The sequence below is a fragment of the Pteropus vampyrus genome, unplaced genomic scaffold, assembly GCF_000151845.1.
Source record: "Pteropus vampyrus isolate Shadow unplaced genomic scaffold, Pvam_2.0 Scaffold272, whole genome shotgun sequence".
Classification (NCBI taxonomy): Eukaryota; Metazoa; Chordata; class Mammalia; order Chiroptera; family Pteropodidae; genus Pteropus; species Pteropus vampyrus.
In genome coordinates, this window is record NW_011889053.1 from 1,376,279 (window position 1) to 1,395,149 (window position 18,871).

At 36.9% G+C, this 18,871-nt stretch overlaps 1 protein-coding gene and 1 pseudogene across 3 annotated transcripts; one reads left to right on the forward strand and one right to left on the reverse strand.

Moving 5' to 3' along the window:
• Nucleotides 1-1,409: 1,409 nt before the first annotated feature.
• Nucleotides 1,410-18,870, forward strand: N4BP2L2 (NEDD4 binding protein 2 like 2). Of its 3 annotated transcripts, none has more exons than XM_011375479.2 (6): nt 1,410-1,606; nt 2,844-4,093; nt 10,080-10,204; nt 14,631-14,719; nt 15,100-15,176; nt 17,693-18,870. In XM_011375479.2, the coding sequence occupies exons 2-6, from the start codon at nt 2,844-2,846 to the stop codon at nt 17,889-17,891; spliced, it is 1,740 nt and encodes a 579-aa protein (XP_011373781.1). In that variant the 5' UTR covers nt 1,410-1,606; the 3' UTR covers nt 17,892-18,870. The 3 variants fall into 3 exon arrangements, with proteins under 3 accessions (XP_011373781.1, XP_023376388.1, XP_023376387.1); XM_023520619.1 differs by lacking the exon at nt 1,410-1,606 and adding an exon at nt 1,788-2,180; XM_023520620.1 differs by lacking the exon at nt 15,100-15,176 and having other exon boundaries at nt 17,693-17,887.
• Nucleotides 13,916-14,034, reverse strand: LOC111729633 (annotated as a pseudogene).
• Nucleotide 18,871: the final 1 nt, after the last annotated feature.

An 18,871-nucleotide genomic window follows, 5' to 3' on the forward strand; every position in this document is an offset into this window, starting at 1 on the left:
TGTTTGTGTTTGGGTAGGGGGCTACACGAGAACTCTCTTTACTGCCTACTCAATTTTTCTGTGACTAAAACTGTCTTAAAAATAGTCTAATAAATAAACATGGAGACAGAATGCATTGGATTATAACTTCTGAACAGAAAGGTGTAAAGATAGTAAAGAAATAAATTAGGAAGGCTGTTCTTTATAGCAGCACCAGGACTAATAAATGTGAAGCGCATGAAAGAGTTAGAAAGAAAAAAATTCAACAATTTGTAAATATCGGTTGCAGCAAGAATCATCAGTACAGGCTGAATCTTAAGGTAGAGTTTAATTGGGAGCAAGATATTTATTTGGTTTCAAAGTATCTTCTCACGGATTGTTTATTAGTTGCAAGGAGGAAAATACACAATGGAGAAACAGAATAACACCTTGAGGGCGATAAAGATACATATCACCTTATAATGGAAAGACATCCTGCGCCTCTGGGTGTAATATCCTGAGGACACACTTGAATTTAATCCGGAGGAAACGTCAGACAAAGGTCAATGTGGGAACTTGCATTTGAGGAAGGTTGTTTCGGAGGGGATAGATTGCTTTGCTGAGCCCTTTTGGTCATAAAGCTGTTAAATACTCAAATGCAAATATTCCTGATGGTGATTTTAACTGTTGTACTTATAAACTGAAACGCTACCTTTAACAGAAAGATTTATTTACGAAGAAATCGGCAGTTCCCCTCGCAGGACGGGAAAGAATGCTGGGCAGGGGCGGCTCCAGGCAAAGGGGACCCTGGCCTGAAGATTACCAGTTGTTCGGTTTGTATTTATTTAACGAACACAGCACTTGTTACCAGGCGCGGTTCTAAGCGCTTTTCACATATTCTTTTTAACGCGAAAGCTCAGTGATTGGTCTTTATTCCCCAAACAAAACACGAACACGATACTACACGGTTTCCTCACGAGCACTCTTATCTGTTACCGAGGCTCTGCTGCGGTCATGCTCTCCTCCAGCGGAAGAATATGAGCCTGCAATTACTGGGCGGTTTTCGTAAAAACGTGGGCGACCCTACTCGGCGATTTCAAAGGTCGAGTCCCCTTTGCAAAGCCTGATCCATTGTCCGTTAAAAAGCCTTAAAAGCTTAAAAGCACTGAGAGCCACTCATGTCTATTTCCGGGGTGCCAGGCACTCGCGTTGTCTTTCCTTTTAGGGGTGAACCCCGGAGCACATCACTGTCTTTTTTGGCCAAAACTAGTGTTTCTAAATGACTGGCCCGCTCCAGGTCTGGAAACTCAGTCCGGGTTGTGTTGTCAAAGTACTGCGTCTATGACGCAGTGGATTCTGGGAGGCCCAGTCGCTGTCCGCGGAGGCGTCCGGACCGACTTGACGCCGGACGTCAGTTCCCACAATACTTGGGGCGAGCGCGCGCTGCCTTCTGGGTAACCGGGAGCTGCCCGCCATCTTGCGCGCTGAGGTGCGGCCCGACGCCTGACTCTTGAGGGCTGGGCTCTGAGTCCGTCCTGGTCTCTGCTTTAGGGCAGTGTCTCCGCGTCTCCTTTAGCTTCTTGGAGGTCCGTGTCTTGCTAGAAGGTTTTATTGGGAGGTGAAGGTCAATGCGGAGCTGTCGGGTAAGGTGAGTAAACACCTTTGTGTGTGTATGTGCGTATCGGGAGCGGGGGAGTGGGGGCGCCGTTTCGGGTTTCTTTCTCTCGCCGGCGCTCGGCCGGACCCTTCCGTTGGCCGTAACGGAATTCGCAGCAGAACCCGAACTCGTTTCCGGTGGGACGGAGACAGCGGGGCGCACGTTCCCCGGCTGCCCTGCGGGGAGGTCGGGAGGCCGTGGGGTCGGGCTCTGGGCAGGCCGCGCGACGACCCCGCAGCCCTTGCTCTTCCTCGGGACTTTAACGAGGCTCGAATGTGGGGACGGGAAGTGACAGGTGGCCAAGGAGGGCGCTGTTTCCGGGCATTCGGCGTTCTTCCTTGGCCTCTCTCGTCCGCCTCTTCGGCTCTGTCCTCCTCTCGTGTTAGAGGAACACCGGAGAGCGGGCCGAGCGGAGGGCGACAGGGTGAAGCAAGCTCTTGGATTGTGCTCTTGAAGGTCCGTCGGAATTTTCAAGGGAAGCAGAGTTTATCTTCGACATAGACCAGTCACTTGGAAAAGATGAGCGCTTTGACTTTGGGAGCTGCCAGAATTTCTTTTTTTAAATGTAATATGCTTGCGTCATTTTCAGTGCTGTCGAAGTTTCTTTCCTTTTAAATGAATGGAAATCACTTTTTGCACTGTTCACGGGAGTGGAGCCCGTAACTGGCGTTCCAGTTAATCTGCCGTTTGATTACTAAGGAGGATGTGGCTGGCGGGCAGTTTTGGGAGCTAGATCCGCTTACTCTCTATGTACATGGTGGTTTTAAATAGGAAGACTTTTAGAATGCATTTTATTGTAGCCAGTTTGGATATGCGTCAGTTTGGTTGGCAGATTTACTCTCCTTCTTAGTACACAGTTGTGTGTCTGTGTCATCAAAACGTATATTGTTTTAATTTTTCAAACTTACTAGGGTCTTTGAGTTCTCTAAATTCAGAAATGCATCATTTAGGTTAAAGGGTTAAAGGTGTGATATATCTTTTTTAAAAAACGATATTTACTTTCAAAGAGATCCCTCTCAATTAATTGTTATAGCAATAGCAATAACATACTTAAGTAGTAAGTGATTATAAAGTTACAATTTTCTTATTTTCGTATTTTGGGAAGATGTTACCATTTAATGCTCATACCACAAATTTAAATCTTTTTCTAGTTGCTTGTTGCTGAGGAAACTTTTCTTAAGGTTTTTAAAATATTGGCTATTAATTACATGATTTCTTTACTCCTCAGATGCCTTATGGTGAAGTTGAAGCTAAATCCTTGGGACATGGGAAAGAACTAACAAGTGAACCGTGCTATAAAAAATTAAAGTCAACTGAAGGGGCTTTTGTTTTTCCTCATCATGGTAGTTCTAATTTTCACAGAATCCAAGAGAAAACTGGAAATGATTGGGTTGTCGCTGATGTCAGAGGACATAATTATCAGCAGGAGGACAAAACCAAAACTAAAACTACAGATTTGCTGAAACCTGTGCATGATGAGATCCCCCGTAATAGACCAGATGTTACTGGGTCCATTGATTCTCAAGTTTTACAGGCTGCAAGTCGTCAGTTGGTATCCACAGATGATGAGATCTATAGCACCAGTAAAGCATTTATAGGACCCATCTACAAACCCCCTGAGAAAAGGAAATGTACTGAAAGGAGGAATCAAGCAGATACTATCAGTGGTGTAGGTGGCAAAGGAGGAAGAGAAGAGAAACAGAAATTTAACGCCAAAAAATCAGAGATTGACAATGAATTATTCCAATTTTACAAAGAAATTGAAGAGCTTGAAAATGAAAAAGATGATTTGGAAGTCAGTTGTAAGGACCCTGAGCCTCCTGAGGAACAATTTATTCCATATTTTCATGGCCATAATAATGATCTGATAAAATATGAAGAAGAAAAGAAAAGAGATCTTAGTAATGCTCTTCAGTCACATCGTGATTATCAACAGCATGTGGAGAATGAGCTAGGCAAACATCCTCATAGTGGACAAGTAATACCTTCATTTTGTGATGAGTTATTTACTTCCTTCAGGCCTGAATGGCAACCATTGCATTCTTTTATAGTACCCCGAGGTCCTCCTCTTCCCAGTTCTAACTATCATTTAAATATTCAAAGATTCAGTGCTCCACCAAGTCCACTGTCAAATATTTTTCATGCCCAAGATGGCTCTCAGATTCGAAATGGGTGTTATGTAAATAGTTATGTTCCTTGGAATTGTTTGACTTTTGATCAGAACCGTGAATATACTGACTGTAGTGAGACTATCAGTAGTGATCATCCCTACAGAAATGGCTGCAGCGTGCAAGGTGGATATGTGAATAATGGTTTCTGTGAAACCAGCGAAGGATGCTGGAAGGGTCCTTCCATGGACAAACATAATAGAGCAGACAGGTTTATGAACCAGCAGTTTCAAGAGGAAAAGTTAAAATTGCAGAAATTACTTATTCTTTTAAGAGGCTTGCCTGGTTCTGGGAAAACAACATTGTCTCGGTAAGTAAAGGATACCAAGCGAATACTTGTTAATTCATTACTTAAAAATTGTGATAGCTGTAATCAACAACACATGCTTTCATGTTTCTAGTAAAACTTTGTTGTACTTGAGAATGGCATCTCACTAAATATTTAAAAAGATGTTTTCTAAAGAAAGGAGAATTGGCATATTTATATTAAAAATCTCCTAAGGGCTTTAAAATAGATACACCATGTATAATTATGATCGTGGTAAAAGCAAATGCTATTTGAGAACTGCTGGCCTTCACTTTTAAGTCAGCTGTTTAAGAAGAGTTGGAAGAGTTAGAAGATTCAGGCTTTGACTCAGTTATTTCACTTCATGACTGTGGACAAATTTTGCTATGTGTTAATAGAATGAGTAATATTTATTTTTTTAGATTTATTGTGAGAAGCAAATGAGGTAACCCAAGGAAAGGAATTTTGAGGGTGATTGAAGCACTACCCTGTCCATACTGTTGACTGGCAGAGGGAATCCTTTTTTTGGTGTCTTTGAGTTTGAAGTGAACGATATCTGAATTAATGGAGTTAGAATTGGTGATGTTTTATCCTAAATTCTGGTTTTGTTTACATTTTTTAAAAAAGAATGTTGATGCGCTGGAATACATTTGTGCAGTTGTGAAAAGTAGCACAAAGAAAATTCAATTTTTTTTGCAATTTATGTAAAATGATTTAGGATTTATGCCAAATAAGGGGGAAAGAAAATTTTTGTGTTATCTTTGGATGAGGATAAATTTCAAGGAACGATTTTGTAAATGTTTTATATTTATTTGTGAGATAACCTAAACAATCTAAACATAGGGTTTCTTCTGAAGCAAGAAATTAGGGAAAGATTAAATATATAGACATTTCAAACTAGATTGTAAACTGTGATCTTTATACATGAATTGAAATTTAAGTCTTTGCATTTAAATTCCTCTTTAATGAAGATTTTGCGAAAAGGATGAAATTTCAACTCTAGAAAGGATAGAAATTAAGAGTGAAATTGTCACGAACAGGAGCAATCTTGTAGATTTAAAATATCAGAGAAAAGTATTAGTTTAGATTTGGAAATTGGATCAAGGGATTTTCTAGCTAAGGATCTTGACTAAGATTTAGTATAGAATAAACATAAGAAAGGTAGATTAGGTTTGGGACAACATATTTTAGTATGTTAAAATGGAAGGTGAATAAAGTAGTAGTAATTAAGTATTCCAGGGAGACTTAGTTATAGTGGGAGATGACTGATGATTATATATAATATGTATATTTCTTCATTGAGTGATTAGATATAAGAATGGAAGTTAGAGTAGCAATTACCATTTGTGTCATTTACAGAGTACTTTCATATATAAAAATCTTGTAAGGTGCGTTGCATTCTTTTCATTTTGTGGAAGAAGCCGAGGCTGAAGAGGAGAAATTCAGCTTAAGGGACTTGAGAGAAGTTCCAAAAACAGATAAAAGATCAAACGAGGGACATAAATGACCATGTATTTCTTCCCTGCTCCTTCACTCTGCCATCTGTTGTGTGCACAGCTCTGTACATGATTCCTGACTTGCAAGGAGCTTGGTTAAGGAAGCAAGAGTATTTCTTTTAGGTCAGCAATTTTTGAAGTAGAATTGTATGTGTGGGATTGGATATAAAGCCACATGTTCTTTGGTGAGGAATAGCTTAATGAGCTTGAAAATGAGCTTGGAAGAAAAAAAGTAAAGATTTGGTAGATCTGAGTTGAGTTGATTTTGGGCACTGAGTTAAAAGATAGCGTTGTTTAGTATTGCTCTCTGGTAATGAATCTGGGCGTTCAAGTTCACGTAACTTGGGGTAGTAGTCGTCCCCTTCTTCCTAAGGTTAGTCCTTACCCACCTCTCCATCTTCATAGCCGTCTGCACTTGGGCTACTACCCGCCCTCCACTGCAGGAGACATAATAACTTGTCCATTCGTCGTTCTCAGGACTTTGCTTATTCAAAGGTTCCTTAAGTGCCACTACTTTTTGAGGTTTTTGGCTTATCTTAGCCCTCAGTAATCCTTCTGAACTTAGTTGGTATTTGCCTTTATCACTCTTTGCATTTAGCATAAGCTACACAATACAGCGTTATCTTTTTATTTATTTATAACCTACCCAAGCCAATTTGGTTACAAGTGGCTGAGGCTTAGCTGTTTACCCATAAGTTCGCTAACAGATTTTAATGGAATCAATATTAGATTAATTTCTAACACAAGTATAGACTTTGAATATTTATGAGTAAGCTAGTACAAAACAGTTAATACAACCTTTGTTAGTATGATAAAGTGCCAACTCTTTGTCCTTTTAGGAAAACTAACAGCACTTTGATGAAAAGTGCTGTTAGTTTTCCTAAAAGGACAAAGAGTTCATGTGAGGCAGAATTCAGCGATGTTTTAGAGGTAGAATTTTGTTACCATTGTGGTTGGCAGCAGCCAAACAGAATTCTCTGACTCTTTGGATGGACACAGGACCAGTTAGAGATCAAGCCTTGAGTGTCATTCGTAGGGGTGTGGGATATAGATTTTGCTAGATTCTTATACCTTGTTTATGCAAGGGGGAGGAGTGAATCTAAAATATTTTAGCTAATCCACATTTCATACAGATTTCACCAACAAAAGAGTATATTTTCAGAAATAGGTCACTAACTTCATATATATGTCTGGAGTTGATCAGAGACAAAAGATAGTTGAGGCACTTATCAGAGAGGAGAGAAGATGCTAGCTACATTGCTGGCTTGAAGATGGAGGAAGGGACCATGAGCCAAAGGTATTCAGGTGGCCCTTTGAAGCTGGAAAGGGCAAGTAAACATTCACCTTTAGGGCCTCCAGGTGGAATGCCAGCCTGCGCCCACCTTGATTTTAGCCCAGTAAAACTGATATCGGACTTCTGGCCTTCAGAACTGTAAGATCATAAATCTGTATTGTTTTAAGTCAGCAAGTTTGTGGTAATTTGTTACAGCAGTGTAGGAAACTACTACACTTATAGTTTAAAGAGGAATGGGAAGAGATTCCCCTCCCTCCCCCCCACCCCACCGGCTTTTGGAGATCTCAATTTAAACTCCAGAGGAAAAAATTGAGTTTTTATGACTTTCTCTTAATTCAAGGAACTGCCAGGGAAAGTGGTCTTGGGCTAGGGGTATGCAAGGCTCTTCAGTACATGAGAAGGCAAAGGGTTCATGAAGTCTTAGTTTTACTCAGATCTCTATTTTTAAATGCATTTGCATGTATTAGAGAAAATAACGCATAGTTCTTAAGAAATTTCAAAAAATAAACCATGGAAATTAACTCACACTGTAAGCCATTTTGGGGATTGGGTTCCCAAAACACAGGGCTTAAGGAACATGATTTACTTGTTCCTTAAGTGAAAAATTATAAGCACAAAGTGCAGTAGTTATTTATGGCTATGTAACAAATTACCTAAAAATGAGTCATTAAAGCAACAAACATTTATTGTCTCACAGTTTCTGAAGGACAGTTGTCTGGATTTCTTTGGTTCGAGGTCTCTGACAGTGCTGTGGTCAAGATATTGGCTAAGGCTGTGTTCTGGTCTGAAGGCTTGCCTTGGGGAGGATCTGCTTTGAACTCAGTTCCTTGTGAGCTTTTGGATTGAGGGCCTTGCTGGTGGTAGGCTGCAGACCCTTCAATTCTCTGCTACTTGGACCTCTCTCGACTCAGAACGTGATGAGAGAAAGCTAGCCAGTGCTGAGCCCAAGACAGAAGCTACTTTTTTCTGTAACCTTCCATCCCCTCTGCCATATTCTGTTAGAAGCTAGTCTCTAAGTCCAACTCACACTCAAGGAGAGGAGATGATACACTGGCTTACAGTGGTTCCCTGGCTCCTGAATAACAGGGATCATTGTAAGCTGTTGGTTTTGTCTCTCCCGCCACTATTTGGATGACTTTGGTGGTCTGATTTCTGAAATTATTTTCTTTTCTGAATTTGTTTAATATCAAATTAGCGTGGTTGCTGTGAGAATTAAATGAGGTCATAGATATAAAAAATGCTTGCCACATAGGTTTTCAAAAAGATAACTGTTTTGAAAAGATACAAATCAAAGGGCCAGTTTGGCCCACATCTGACTTTTTTAAATTAGATACTTGATTTTTCAGAGTCTTAAATTTTGACAGCCTGAAAATCCATTTTAGTATCTTGACTTGTGAGAATTCTGATAGAAATTGACTATAAGAATTTTGAAAATACTAATATTCTTAAATAATTCATTTTTTGTTCAAATGGTTGGCATGACATCTGATATATCCAGATTGATAAAGGCATTTTAAAAATATAAGTCCCCAAAATAAAGCTTCATAGTTCACGATAATTCAAGGAATTTTAAAAAGATGCATGAGCAGTCTTGGTAGAAAAAAGTCTCTCCAAACTAAAATAATTTGCTATAATTATGATTTATATATTTGAGATGAACTTCAATAGAGGTTTATTCATGCTTGGTGTTGACTTGATTTAATGATGTAAATTGATTTGCCGCTCCTATCTCCCCCTTTTTCTTTTTTTATTTGGGAGAGGTTAAAACAGTTCTTGGATACAAAAGCCACTGTACTCTAATAGCATGGTATTATTAACATCTGAAAAGTCACCTGCTAAAAGTAATAGAACAGCAAAAAATGAAACAGGATATCTAGGAGAGATGGTATCTGTTCTGGTACTGTTAAATATATTTATGCATCACAGAGTTGATTATGATCAAAGTCTTTTTAGATGAGTGAGCTTAGGTTTGGAGTGCTAATGTTGTGGCATTTTTATATTCTAGGTTATACATATAAGCAAATAAGATACCAAACATGTTAGATGGATATATTTTGAAAAAATTATGGCTGCCTAAAAAAGAAATCCAATACTAGTTTAAATGTTTAAGTATCATCCTAAACAAACAACTCAAACCATTTACTTTCATTTGTTTTGTTGGAGGTAATTTGAATCATAATTCTATAAATGGAAATGGATATTTAAAAATTTTTAATCTTGATATATGTGATTTTATTTATTATAAGCTGAGGAAAGGAAAGATGTTTATCATAATAGTTGAAATCCTTTTATTATTTTTATTAGGAAGTACTATGCTTGAATCATCCCAGGACAATATTCTTTTACTTTCAATCCCTTCTACCACCTTCCACTCCCCTCCTGCCTCGAAAAATTTTAGAACCATATCCATCCATTTGCCTGATGGTTGAGGGAGAGAAAAGAAACAACAAAATACTGTTGTTACTGTTGGATCGAAATCATTCTCTCACTGTGTTTTCCCCTTTTCTTAGCAAACCCCTTCTTTTTCAGGAGTCACTAGTGGGAATTCTCTGACAATCTGAACACTTATTAATCTCACAGCTTAGAAATTAAGGTGATATTGTAAGAACAAAGCTTAATTGCTGTTGACTTGTTCTGAGAGTGTCTTTTGTTTGGTGTTTAATAATTAATTTAATTTAGTAATTGAATCTCTTAAAAAGTTAAAGTTCGATTATACTGTGGAAGATCACAGACTGTTTCACTGCCTTAAGCCTCAAGCCAGTTCTGACTCCCACTTGCGGGTTTTATGTTTGTGCTTCAGGGAAATGAGTTTATCAGAGCTATTTTGGATTAAATACAGTTTTCCCCCAGATGAGTTGCTTACTTAGGCTTACTTGCCTTTTAGGTTACCTTTTGCGCTGAATTTAGGCATTTTTAGACACCAAATACAAATGCACTAAAGTTAAAACATGGATAATAGTTGACACAATTTTGAGATATTTCTAAAAGTTGAAATATAAATACCACTTAAAAAAATTTTCGATAGTGGCTGTAATTGTGTAGGTTTAAGTGTAAAATGATATTTGAAATCCGAAAGCTTTTAAGGTTCAGCTCCTCTGCTGTTGTTTGTGATATACTTACAGGTATGCTCCAGAAATTCATTTAATAAGCTTTCCTTTGTGGGTTTGTCTGATGGCAATAGATTTTATAAATGGCACTTTATGATTTCTTTTATTAACAGAGTTCTGCTTGGTCAGAGTCGTGATGGCATTGTGTTCAGCACTGATGACTATTTCCACCATCAAGATGGGTACAGGTATAATGTTAATCAACTTGGTGATGCCCATGACTGGAACCAGAACAGAGGTTTGTTTTGGGCCAGGTCTCCCGGGATAGAATATTTGACTAGGAGTCAGAGGACCTGGGTTTTTATTCTCAACTTCACCTATACCAGCCGAACGACTTTCACAAGCCATTCGAAAGCTTTGAGACTCGGTTTTTTCATGTTAGAAGCAGTGAGAATTATACTTGTGTTATCTGATCAAGGTTGTGAAAATCAGAGACTCTAAATAGACTGTTTTGTAAACTGTAAATAATGTACCAGTATAAGCTGGTAAAATAGAGATTTGGGATATTTTGGTAGGCTTTATTTTATATCTCTTGAATAAATTCAGAAAACTCTGATACTGTATTTCTGTATTCCCAAAAGTGATTTTTGTAAGAGTAATGTTAATATTTTCTAAGGCTTAATATACTACCTGTGAATATTGAAAACTTTTATCATTGATATTACCCTATGAAAAATCTATTTAATGAATTTTTTATTGGCACATGGGTCAGTTTCTTTTTACCTTGAAATAGTGGTTCTTAACCTTGTTGCACATTTGAATCATTTAGGGACCTTTTTAAAAAAACTTATGCCTGAGTCAGCCCCAGTGATTCTGGTTTAGTTGGTCTAGAGTGGATCTAAGCATTGATATTTTTTTGAAAATTACCCAGATATTCTAATGTTGTTGTCAGGTTGAAAACTTGATCTAGAACTATGTAGGTAAATGCATATGGTATAAGTTAATTTCTTTTTTTAAAGATGAAGAATGCATTGATGATTAAACAAATTAATTTATTATGAAAAACTTTAAACGTAGAGAGATTACAATGAACTCCATATTCTCATCACTCAAAATTATCAGTTATCTAGATATTGCCATATCGGCTTTTTCCTTTCTTGTTTCCACCTCTCCCTTTTTTTAATTTGCCAAAGTATTTTAAAACAAATTCTAGACACACTTTATGTATTTCAAATTAACCACCTTTTTACTTAAAAAAAAACCAACAATTTTTTTGACATGTAATACCCAGTCTGTAATTGAGTTTTCCTTGTCGTCTTAACTATTTCTTTACAGTTGTTTTATTTGAGTCAGGATCTGAACAAGGTCCTTACAGTACCTTGTTTTTATGTTTCTTTTAATTATGTTAATCTATAGCAATTCCCCCTCTTTTCACCCTCATACCAAGTTCGTTAACTTGTTACAGAAACTTGGTGGTTTGTCCTATAAAATGTCCTATATCCAGCAATTGTCTATTTGCTTCCTTGTGGTAACCATTTATCTTTTTTCTCCTGTATTGCCTTAAATAGAAGTTAACTCTAGGCTGAAGGCTTTGTCAGGTTCAACTTACTTTTTTGGTAAGCAAAGATCTGGTAGTCCCATTTTTAGTGATGCTAAGATTGATCAGTAGTTTCAGAGGGACAGCCTGCTTCCTTCATTATCAAGTTCCCTATAAATCTTATATCTAATGGTTTAATCCAACTTGAGTTATTGTTTCCTGAATCAGTTATTTCATTAAGGGTTGCAAAATGGTGATTTTCTAGGTCTGTTGTTCTTTCCATGTTTAGTAGCTGAACTTGTTCTGCAATGAGAACTTCCTCTCAACTACAACTAGCAAGTAGAGTCACCCTATAGTACAAGTACAGTTTGTACGAGAAAAATGGGATAAATATCTTTTCTTTCTAATCTTCAATTTTTAGAGTAAGGAATTTCAGTGAGGATATTTATTAGTAAAAAGTACCACTCTGTCACAGTTTGTGGTTTCACAGGAAAGTTTAAATGTCAAATAAGTTTGATTTTAAGACTATTTCTCAGTATTGTTTCTATGACATTCGAGGATTTCTCTAAATATATTAGAAAGTGGCATAAAAATATCTCAAAAAAAATCCCCCAAAATATTAATTGATTTTCATTTTTTTACATGCCACAAAACATTATTGCCCAGATCAAACAGTGGTGGTATTGCAATTCCAGTGTTTGGCGTTATTGGCATAAAGTTAAGAGAATAGGAGTCAGTGCCCTTTGGCGGACTGAGAAGCCTGTTTGTAGGGTGTTTTTCTGTTTGCAAAACTAGTCTAGAACATTTCATTAAAAAGTTCATGCTTGTGAATTTCATTGCTGAACAAAATATTGGTGTCTAGATAAACATCTAGTTTTATTAGTGGTATAAAAATATGGACTTTTTCAGGTAATTTTTACTTTTTTCAAGGTAATATAACTAGCAGTCATTAGACATTTTGAAAATTATAAGCATGACTTATTTAGGGTGGAATTTCTCGGCAGGTATTTATTGAATACTTTTAAATGCTAGGAACCATACTAGTAATGTCTGTCTGCCTCATCTTTATTATAAGAAGACTCTAAATTCATCTTAGGCTGTTTATAAATTGAAAACACCTCCAAGGTGTTTTTTGTTCTTCCGTTTTCTTTTCTTTATTTTTTATTTATTTATTTATTTTTTAATGTAGCTCTGAGGTAGACTTTTATTTTTCGGCTGACAGGACCTCCACGCCCATGCTCATCCCAGCACCTTTTATCCTGCCTGAGCTGGCAGCCTAGTCTAAAAGGTGCCATGGCCAGAGGGGTTGGGACTCACTTCACATTCCAGGCTGGAGGAGCGGGGGGCTTGGGGACACTCCCCTCCAATAAATCTTTGCCAGCAAGAGGCCATGACTCACCTCAACCCCAACTCCTGCATCCCGGTGGGAGGTGGCAGTTTCTATCTCCAGCTCTCCACACCTGAGAGGGGCACATCCAGACAGGGCAGGACACAGGCCCCTACCTCCAATAATGGTAGCTGCCAACACTGGCCCCTGCCCATGTCACAGTCCCAGCCGCCATCACAGGGCAGCATAGGACTCTCCTCCTCCTTGGTCCTCAGCAACTGAGGGAGCCCTCCACACCAGGCAGGACAGAGGCCAAGCCGGAAGTAGCAGCTGCGGTGGGGAAGGAGTAGGCACTGAGACTGGTTGGCTGCTGGCCGGGCATGGGCCCCGGGCTTTCCGGACGTCAGGGGAAGCGGTCTGTACAAGCTCTGGGGCTGGCCACTAGGTGGGCGTACTTCTGTCCTAAGATACTTGTCCAAGGTGTTTTTATTCTCTTTGAGTATGGTGGTAAATTTGTTTAAGAAAGTGATGCTCATTATTTGCGTATTCAAACATTGTTTCCTTAGGACCTCTGTTCTCCTGGAGTGTACTGGGATGTAGTATTGGATGATTATTCATGGAAAGACGGCAGTCTCCCCATTACTTGGTTAATAAATTCCTCTTCTAGAACATAACTCCTGGAGGTGTAAGCCTAACTATCCGATATTAGGAGAATTGCTTTAATAAGTTTTTTTTTTAATGAAAGATTTAATCGCTCTTTATGATTGGGGGTGGAGCAGTGGGAGATGATAGCATCTTGGTATCCTGTTTACTATCCACATTCTAACTTTCTCTTAGTATTTAGAGACATCTGCTCCCAGATATCTATTTCACCATAGTTATTACTACTTAAACTGACTTACCTTTAGAATTCTGTCTGCCCTGGACCTCTGTATAAATGTTTTCATTATGTAGAACTTAGTGGTTTGAATTGAAATCTCAAGAAAACTTCCACATAATTGCATTTTTGCCTCAGCCTTTTACATTTATTATGGGTTTTTAATTATATGTCTTTTTTTTTTTTTTTTAGGCAAGGCAACCCTTGGTTGACCTCACAGATTGCAAGGACCTTGTCAGCTTACAATCCCTTATTTTTTTATTTTTTACGCCTACAGCACCTAGTCTTCCTAGGTGGTCTCCCATCCAAGTACTAACCAGGCCCAACCCTGCTTAGCTTCCGAGATCAGACAAGGTCGGGCTTCTTCAGGGTGGCATGGCTATAGACTTCTTGTCTTTTTTAACATAAGTATTTCTTATTTCAAACTCTTATTTGTAATTATAAGACATTGGAAAATACAGATAAGCATAAAATAAAAATATTTTCACCACTTACGGATCACCACTTTTGATTTCTCCTAGTAACTCTTCACAGATGTTTATATTTTGAACAGAATAAGAGCATACTTATGTATTGTCTTGCCACTTGTCATTTTCAGTTAACAAATCTCCATTTTTCCATGTCAGTAAATGTTCACCTCTTTTTAGACTCAGACCATATTCAAATGTAACTTGTTCCTGTATTGCCTGTAAATGAAAGTTAGTTCTAGACAAAAGCTTCATTAGCTGTAAGTTCATGAAAATGTTTCTCCAAGATGTTCACTACAGTTAGAGAAGACTCGCTGCAGGTGGTTGCATCTACCAGATAGTTCCCTTTTAATGGAGTGGAGTCCTTTCCGTGGCACTGACTCGAGAGATTGCACAGTATGGTTTTAAGTACAGAGGTGTAGAAAGTTTCTTAATAATGAATGTTTAAATTTTGTGTATTTTAACCTAATAGCTATCTTTTTTTGTTTTGTTTTTTAAATTTATTTTATATTTCAGCAAAACAAGCTATCAATCAGGGGAGATCTCCAGTTATAATAGACAACACTAATACACAAGCTTGGGAAATGAAACCATATGTGGAAATGGTAAATATGAGATGAGAAAGTTTTTGTTTTATTCTTGTCAATTTTTTTAAATTCTGGAATTTTTGTTAACCTTGATCTTTATTAAAACGTTTGTCTTTGTTTTCTGAAGACATGTGTTTGCTTAGATTTTAAAAATTGGGAACAGTGCTTATTAAGGAATATGCTCATTTTGTTAGTTTTGCCTGGACTTGATAGTAATTGGAATTTGTCCAGTTACATGGTCTTAAAATTTTTATAAACTATATTATTTTAAAAGTAAAATTTTTCTTGACTGAGCAAATATAGAAGTATTGTCTAAATAAAATTTATATCTTGTCTGTCTTCTTTTTACTTTAAGAAGTGTTCTCTGGGTTTTTGTTTTCTTCCTTTCCTTTGTGTAGGCCATAGGAAAAGGATACAGAGTAGAGTTTCATGAACCTGAAACTTGGTGGAAATTTGATCCTGAAGAATTAGAAAAGTAAGGCACTCTAATTTATTTTGAATCCTTATCTTTTTTCTTTTCTCTTGTACGTGATCAACGTCTTTACTAGCTTTGCTTGTCATATCTTTACTGCTTGTGAATAGGGACTGCTACTTCTTCCTTTTTGTCTAGAGGGACATTGCCTTTAATTCAGTGATTTTGACGTGCCTTGCCTTGTTAAATTTTATTAAATTTTTCTTGTTAGGCGTGTTTGTTACTATTATGTCAAGTCCTACATTGTTTCAACTGAATGCTAGTGGAGATCTAGGAAACTATTGAGAGAAAAATTAGGACTTTTCCCTCTGGTCTTTAGGCCACTCCTCTGCATTGCTCTTCTAACTTCTCCGCCTTCTTGTTTTAGACCCCATCCCATTATACCTGGTGCTTTCATCTTGAGCCCTCTTTTCTATCTTTACTACTACAGTGCCTGTTCCCATAACCAAGATCCTTGGCATCAGTGTGTTTTGGAATTCTGTGGGTTTTCTTTTTTTGATTTTAGAAAGGTAATAGAGTGTATATACCTAATCCTAACACCCCTAGCAGAGTTTGGGCAGCATATCATAATCCTCAAATATCTTATTATTTCTGCAGTAAATTATGACTAAGTAGTCTACATAGATAAGAAAGACTACATAATCTCTTATCAGTTCTGAGTAGATCATGCTGCTGCCAAATGAATACAGGTCTGGTTAGATTTTGCTGCCTTTTCAGTCAGCAAGAGACTGAAGTTTTAGGTTTGTGGTGAGAGGGTGTGGTCTTGTATTACTTTCAGCCCTGCTCTTCCCTTTGTCTTCACCTTCATCTCTTTCCCCCGACAGCACTGGTTTTCCTGGCTAGGACTCTTTTTTCCTTCACTTTTACCCACCTTGCCCCCACCTTTGTTAACAATTTTGAGATATAATTCACATACTTTACAGTTTACCCATTAAAAGTGTACAGTACAGAACAGTGGTTTTCAGTAAATTCACAGAGATGAGCAACCATCACCTCTCTTTTTTTTAAAAGCTTTTTTTTTTTCACCTCCTGCCTCAGTTTGCCCTCTTTCAGCTTAAAGCTATTATTCTATGTAGCATCCAACTAATAATTCTTTCCCCCTTGCCTTTTATTCCGTTGGTTATCTTACTTTCTCTTTCTGAACATATATGAACAGATAAATTGAAAGATTTACTAATATCAAGTATTGTTTGCCTGCCTTTCCGTGTATTGCACCTCAGGTAGAAGAGACAGAAGTTTAAATACTAAAGATATTTGGGTTATGCTGGACAAATGAATTCATGAAATTGTTATATAGTTAGGCTTTGTTTACATTTGAGGTACTTAAAATTGATTCTAATTCTTAATAAAATTTGACTTTACTAAATAAAGTCAGTTTAACTGATATCTAGGATAGTTTGACTTTAAAGAATTGATTGAATCATCAAATTTGACATCTTGTGGATTTAGTCACATTTTGCTAATTTTCAACTTGAGATCTCTTTTTTTGGTCTTCTGTCTTCTTTCTCTTTTGCTTTTTCGTCTCATCTTGAACACAAGCATCAATAGTTTTGAAAAGTAAACATTTCTTCTGTAATGAATTAGCACTAGTAAATCTTAAACTGTAGCAGTAAATGAAAAATGTATTCCTGTATGTTTTGCCAAATCCATATCAGGGCACAGAAAACTACTAGGGTGAAATAAATTGTAAAGTTCTTTGAAGGTCAAGAACAACTTTAAAACCACTTTTTGCTGTCATAATTAAACTCTCTAAAATGTACATGAAATATAGACATACAGCTTAAATAGCATATAAGGCAAATATTCATTCAGCCATTACCCGTGTCACGGGAACAGTATCAACACCTCAGAAGTTCTTTGAATTCCCTTTCCCAGTAACAACTCTTTGGTAATTACTTCCTTGCTTTTTTTTAAAGCATTTTTTTTTTTCTAAAATATCTTTTCCCTTAACACCATAGATTTTTTTTTTAACTTTATATAAAAAAAGCTGTAATATATATTCATTATGTCTAGTTTCTTTCACTTAACATTATGTGAGATATGTTCAAATCGTTGTAATAATTTTGTGTTGATAATAAGTTTTAAAAATGTAGTAGGAAATGTCCGAAAATAATTTTTAAAAAGTGATAAATATTTGATATTTGATTTTTGGAGGTCTTACAGGTCCATTCAGTTCTTCTGTAATTCTCAAAACTGTGTCCCATAATCTTTGATTTTTTTATTAATAAATACGGGATATTAACTCAGTTCAGTGAATCAGTGGTTCTGTGTGAATAAAGGTGTATTCAGTTAACATTTTATTCTGATTTATGATATCATTAAACCTTTTTAAATACTGTTAAAAACTTTGAGAGAACCAGTATAATTTTTTTGGTATAAAATGTTGGTAAATGAGGTGTATCTTCTATATTTATTTGCAAAATGTGATTTAGAGTCTGCACTCTGTTACTCTAAAACACCTTAATCCCTGACCCTATACATCCTTAAAAAAGAATTAAACTCCTTTTCTTTTTTGGTAGGAGGAATAAACACGGTGTGTCTCGAAAGAAGATTGCTCAGATGTTGGATCGTTATGAATATCAAATGTCCATCTCTATTGTAATGAATTCAGTGGAACCGGGGCATAGAAGCACACTCAGGCCTCCTTTGGAGGGGACACAGAGGTGGGGAGGCTCTCTGGGCTCACATAATCAAGTCTGTGCCACGCATAACCATTAGTTGGCTGTTTTCAGCTAACACTTTTGTTGCTTGCACTTGAAAAAATTAGTGAGCCTTCTTTCTTGAAGTTTAAATAGTTTCAAGTAAAAAAAGACTACATTGACTCACAGAGGGTGTTCCCAGCAAGTTATTTAAATTCTAAAGTGTAAATAAAAATTATATAAAATTGTATTTTAAATGTTTTTATAATCTGTTGTAATACCTTTGGTTATTATGAAGACACCTGACTGGGTAAGAAGTAGGATGTTTTTCTACAATTGAATTTTGAACTTATTTTATCTGTTTTCTATATAGTGTTGAATAGTTTTATAGTTCATGCCTAAATCTAACTTTTCATAAAACTTAAGTATTTTTCCTTAAGTACCTTAAATATGCAGGAAATACTATTCATAGGCACCATGGTTGATTCTCCTGTTTGTTATATAGGTAAAATTATGTTTCTGCAAATTCATCTGTGTGACAAAAATATTTTTAAGGTATAGTTAGCATATCAGTTAAAATCGTCCATCAAATGCCATAGCTGTATTAGTCACCTGGGAGTTTTCTCCATAATATACATATTCATAATATATACATATTCATCACCCTTCTCAAACCATCACCCCTACCCTGCCTCCGCCCCCCCCAACACACACATACTCTCTCCAGTTCTGAAATGGACGGAGAAATCACTATATATTCAGGAAGAGCTCCTCAGGCATTTCTGATATGTATCATTTTTTTCTATTTAAAAGCACAGTATAATTCTAATACAAAAAAAAATTGGAGAACTCCTTAGCTTTAATTATAAGGAGACTTGTCCTGTAGGATATTTTATTTATCTTGGTTTTAATTTTTCTGTAGAGCCAATCATTATCTCACTGGATAGTTTTCTTTGTTAGAGTGTGCTCCTTCACTTAAAATGTAAAAACTAAGATAAAATTATTTCAGAGATCTTGTAATTCATCGTAATCTTTGCTTTGATTTACTCTTTTAGGGGG

Excerpts from the sequence above, each read along its gene's own strand:
- N4BP2L2 (XM_011375479.2), top strand. The coding sequence starts at position 2,844 with ATGCCTTATGGTGAAGTTGAAGCTAAATCCTTGGGACATGGGAAAGAA. Across the intron at positions 4,094-10,079 it reads GGGAAAACAACATTGTCTCG|AGTTCTGCTTGGTCAGAGTC; the intron begins GTAAGTAAAGGA and ends TTTTATTAACAG. Across the intron at positions 15,177-17,692 it reads GATCCTGAAGAATTAGAAAA|GAGGAATAAACACGGTGTGT; the intron begins GTAAGGCACTCT and ends CTTTTTTGGTAG.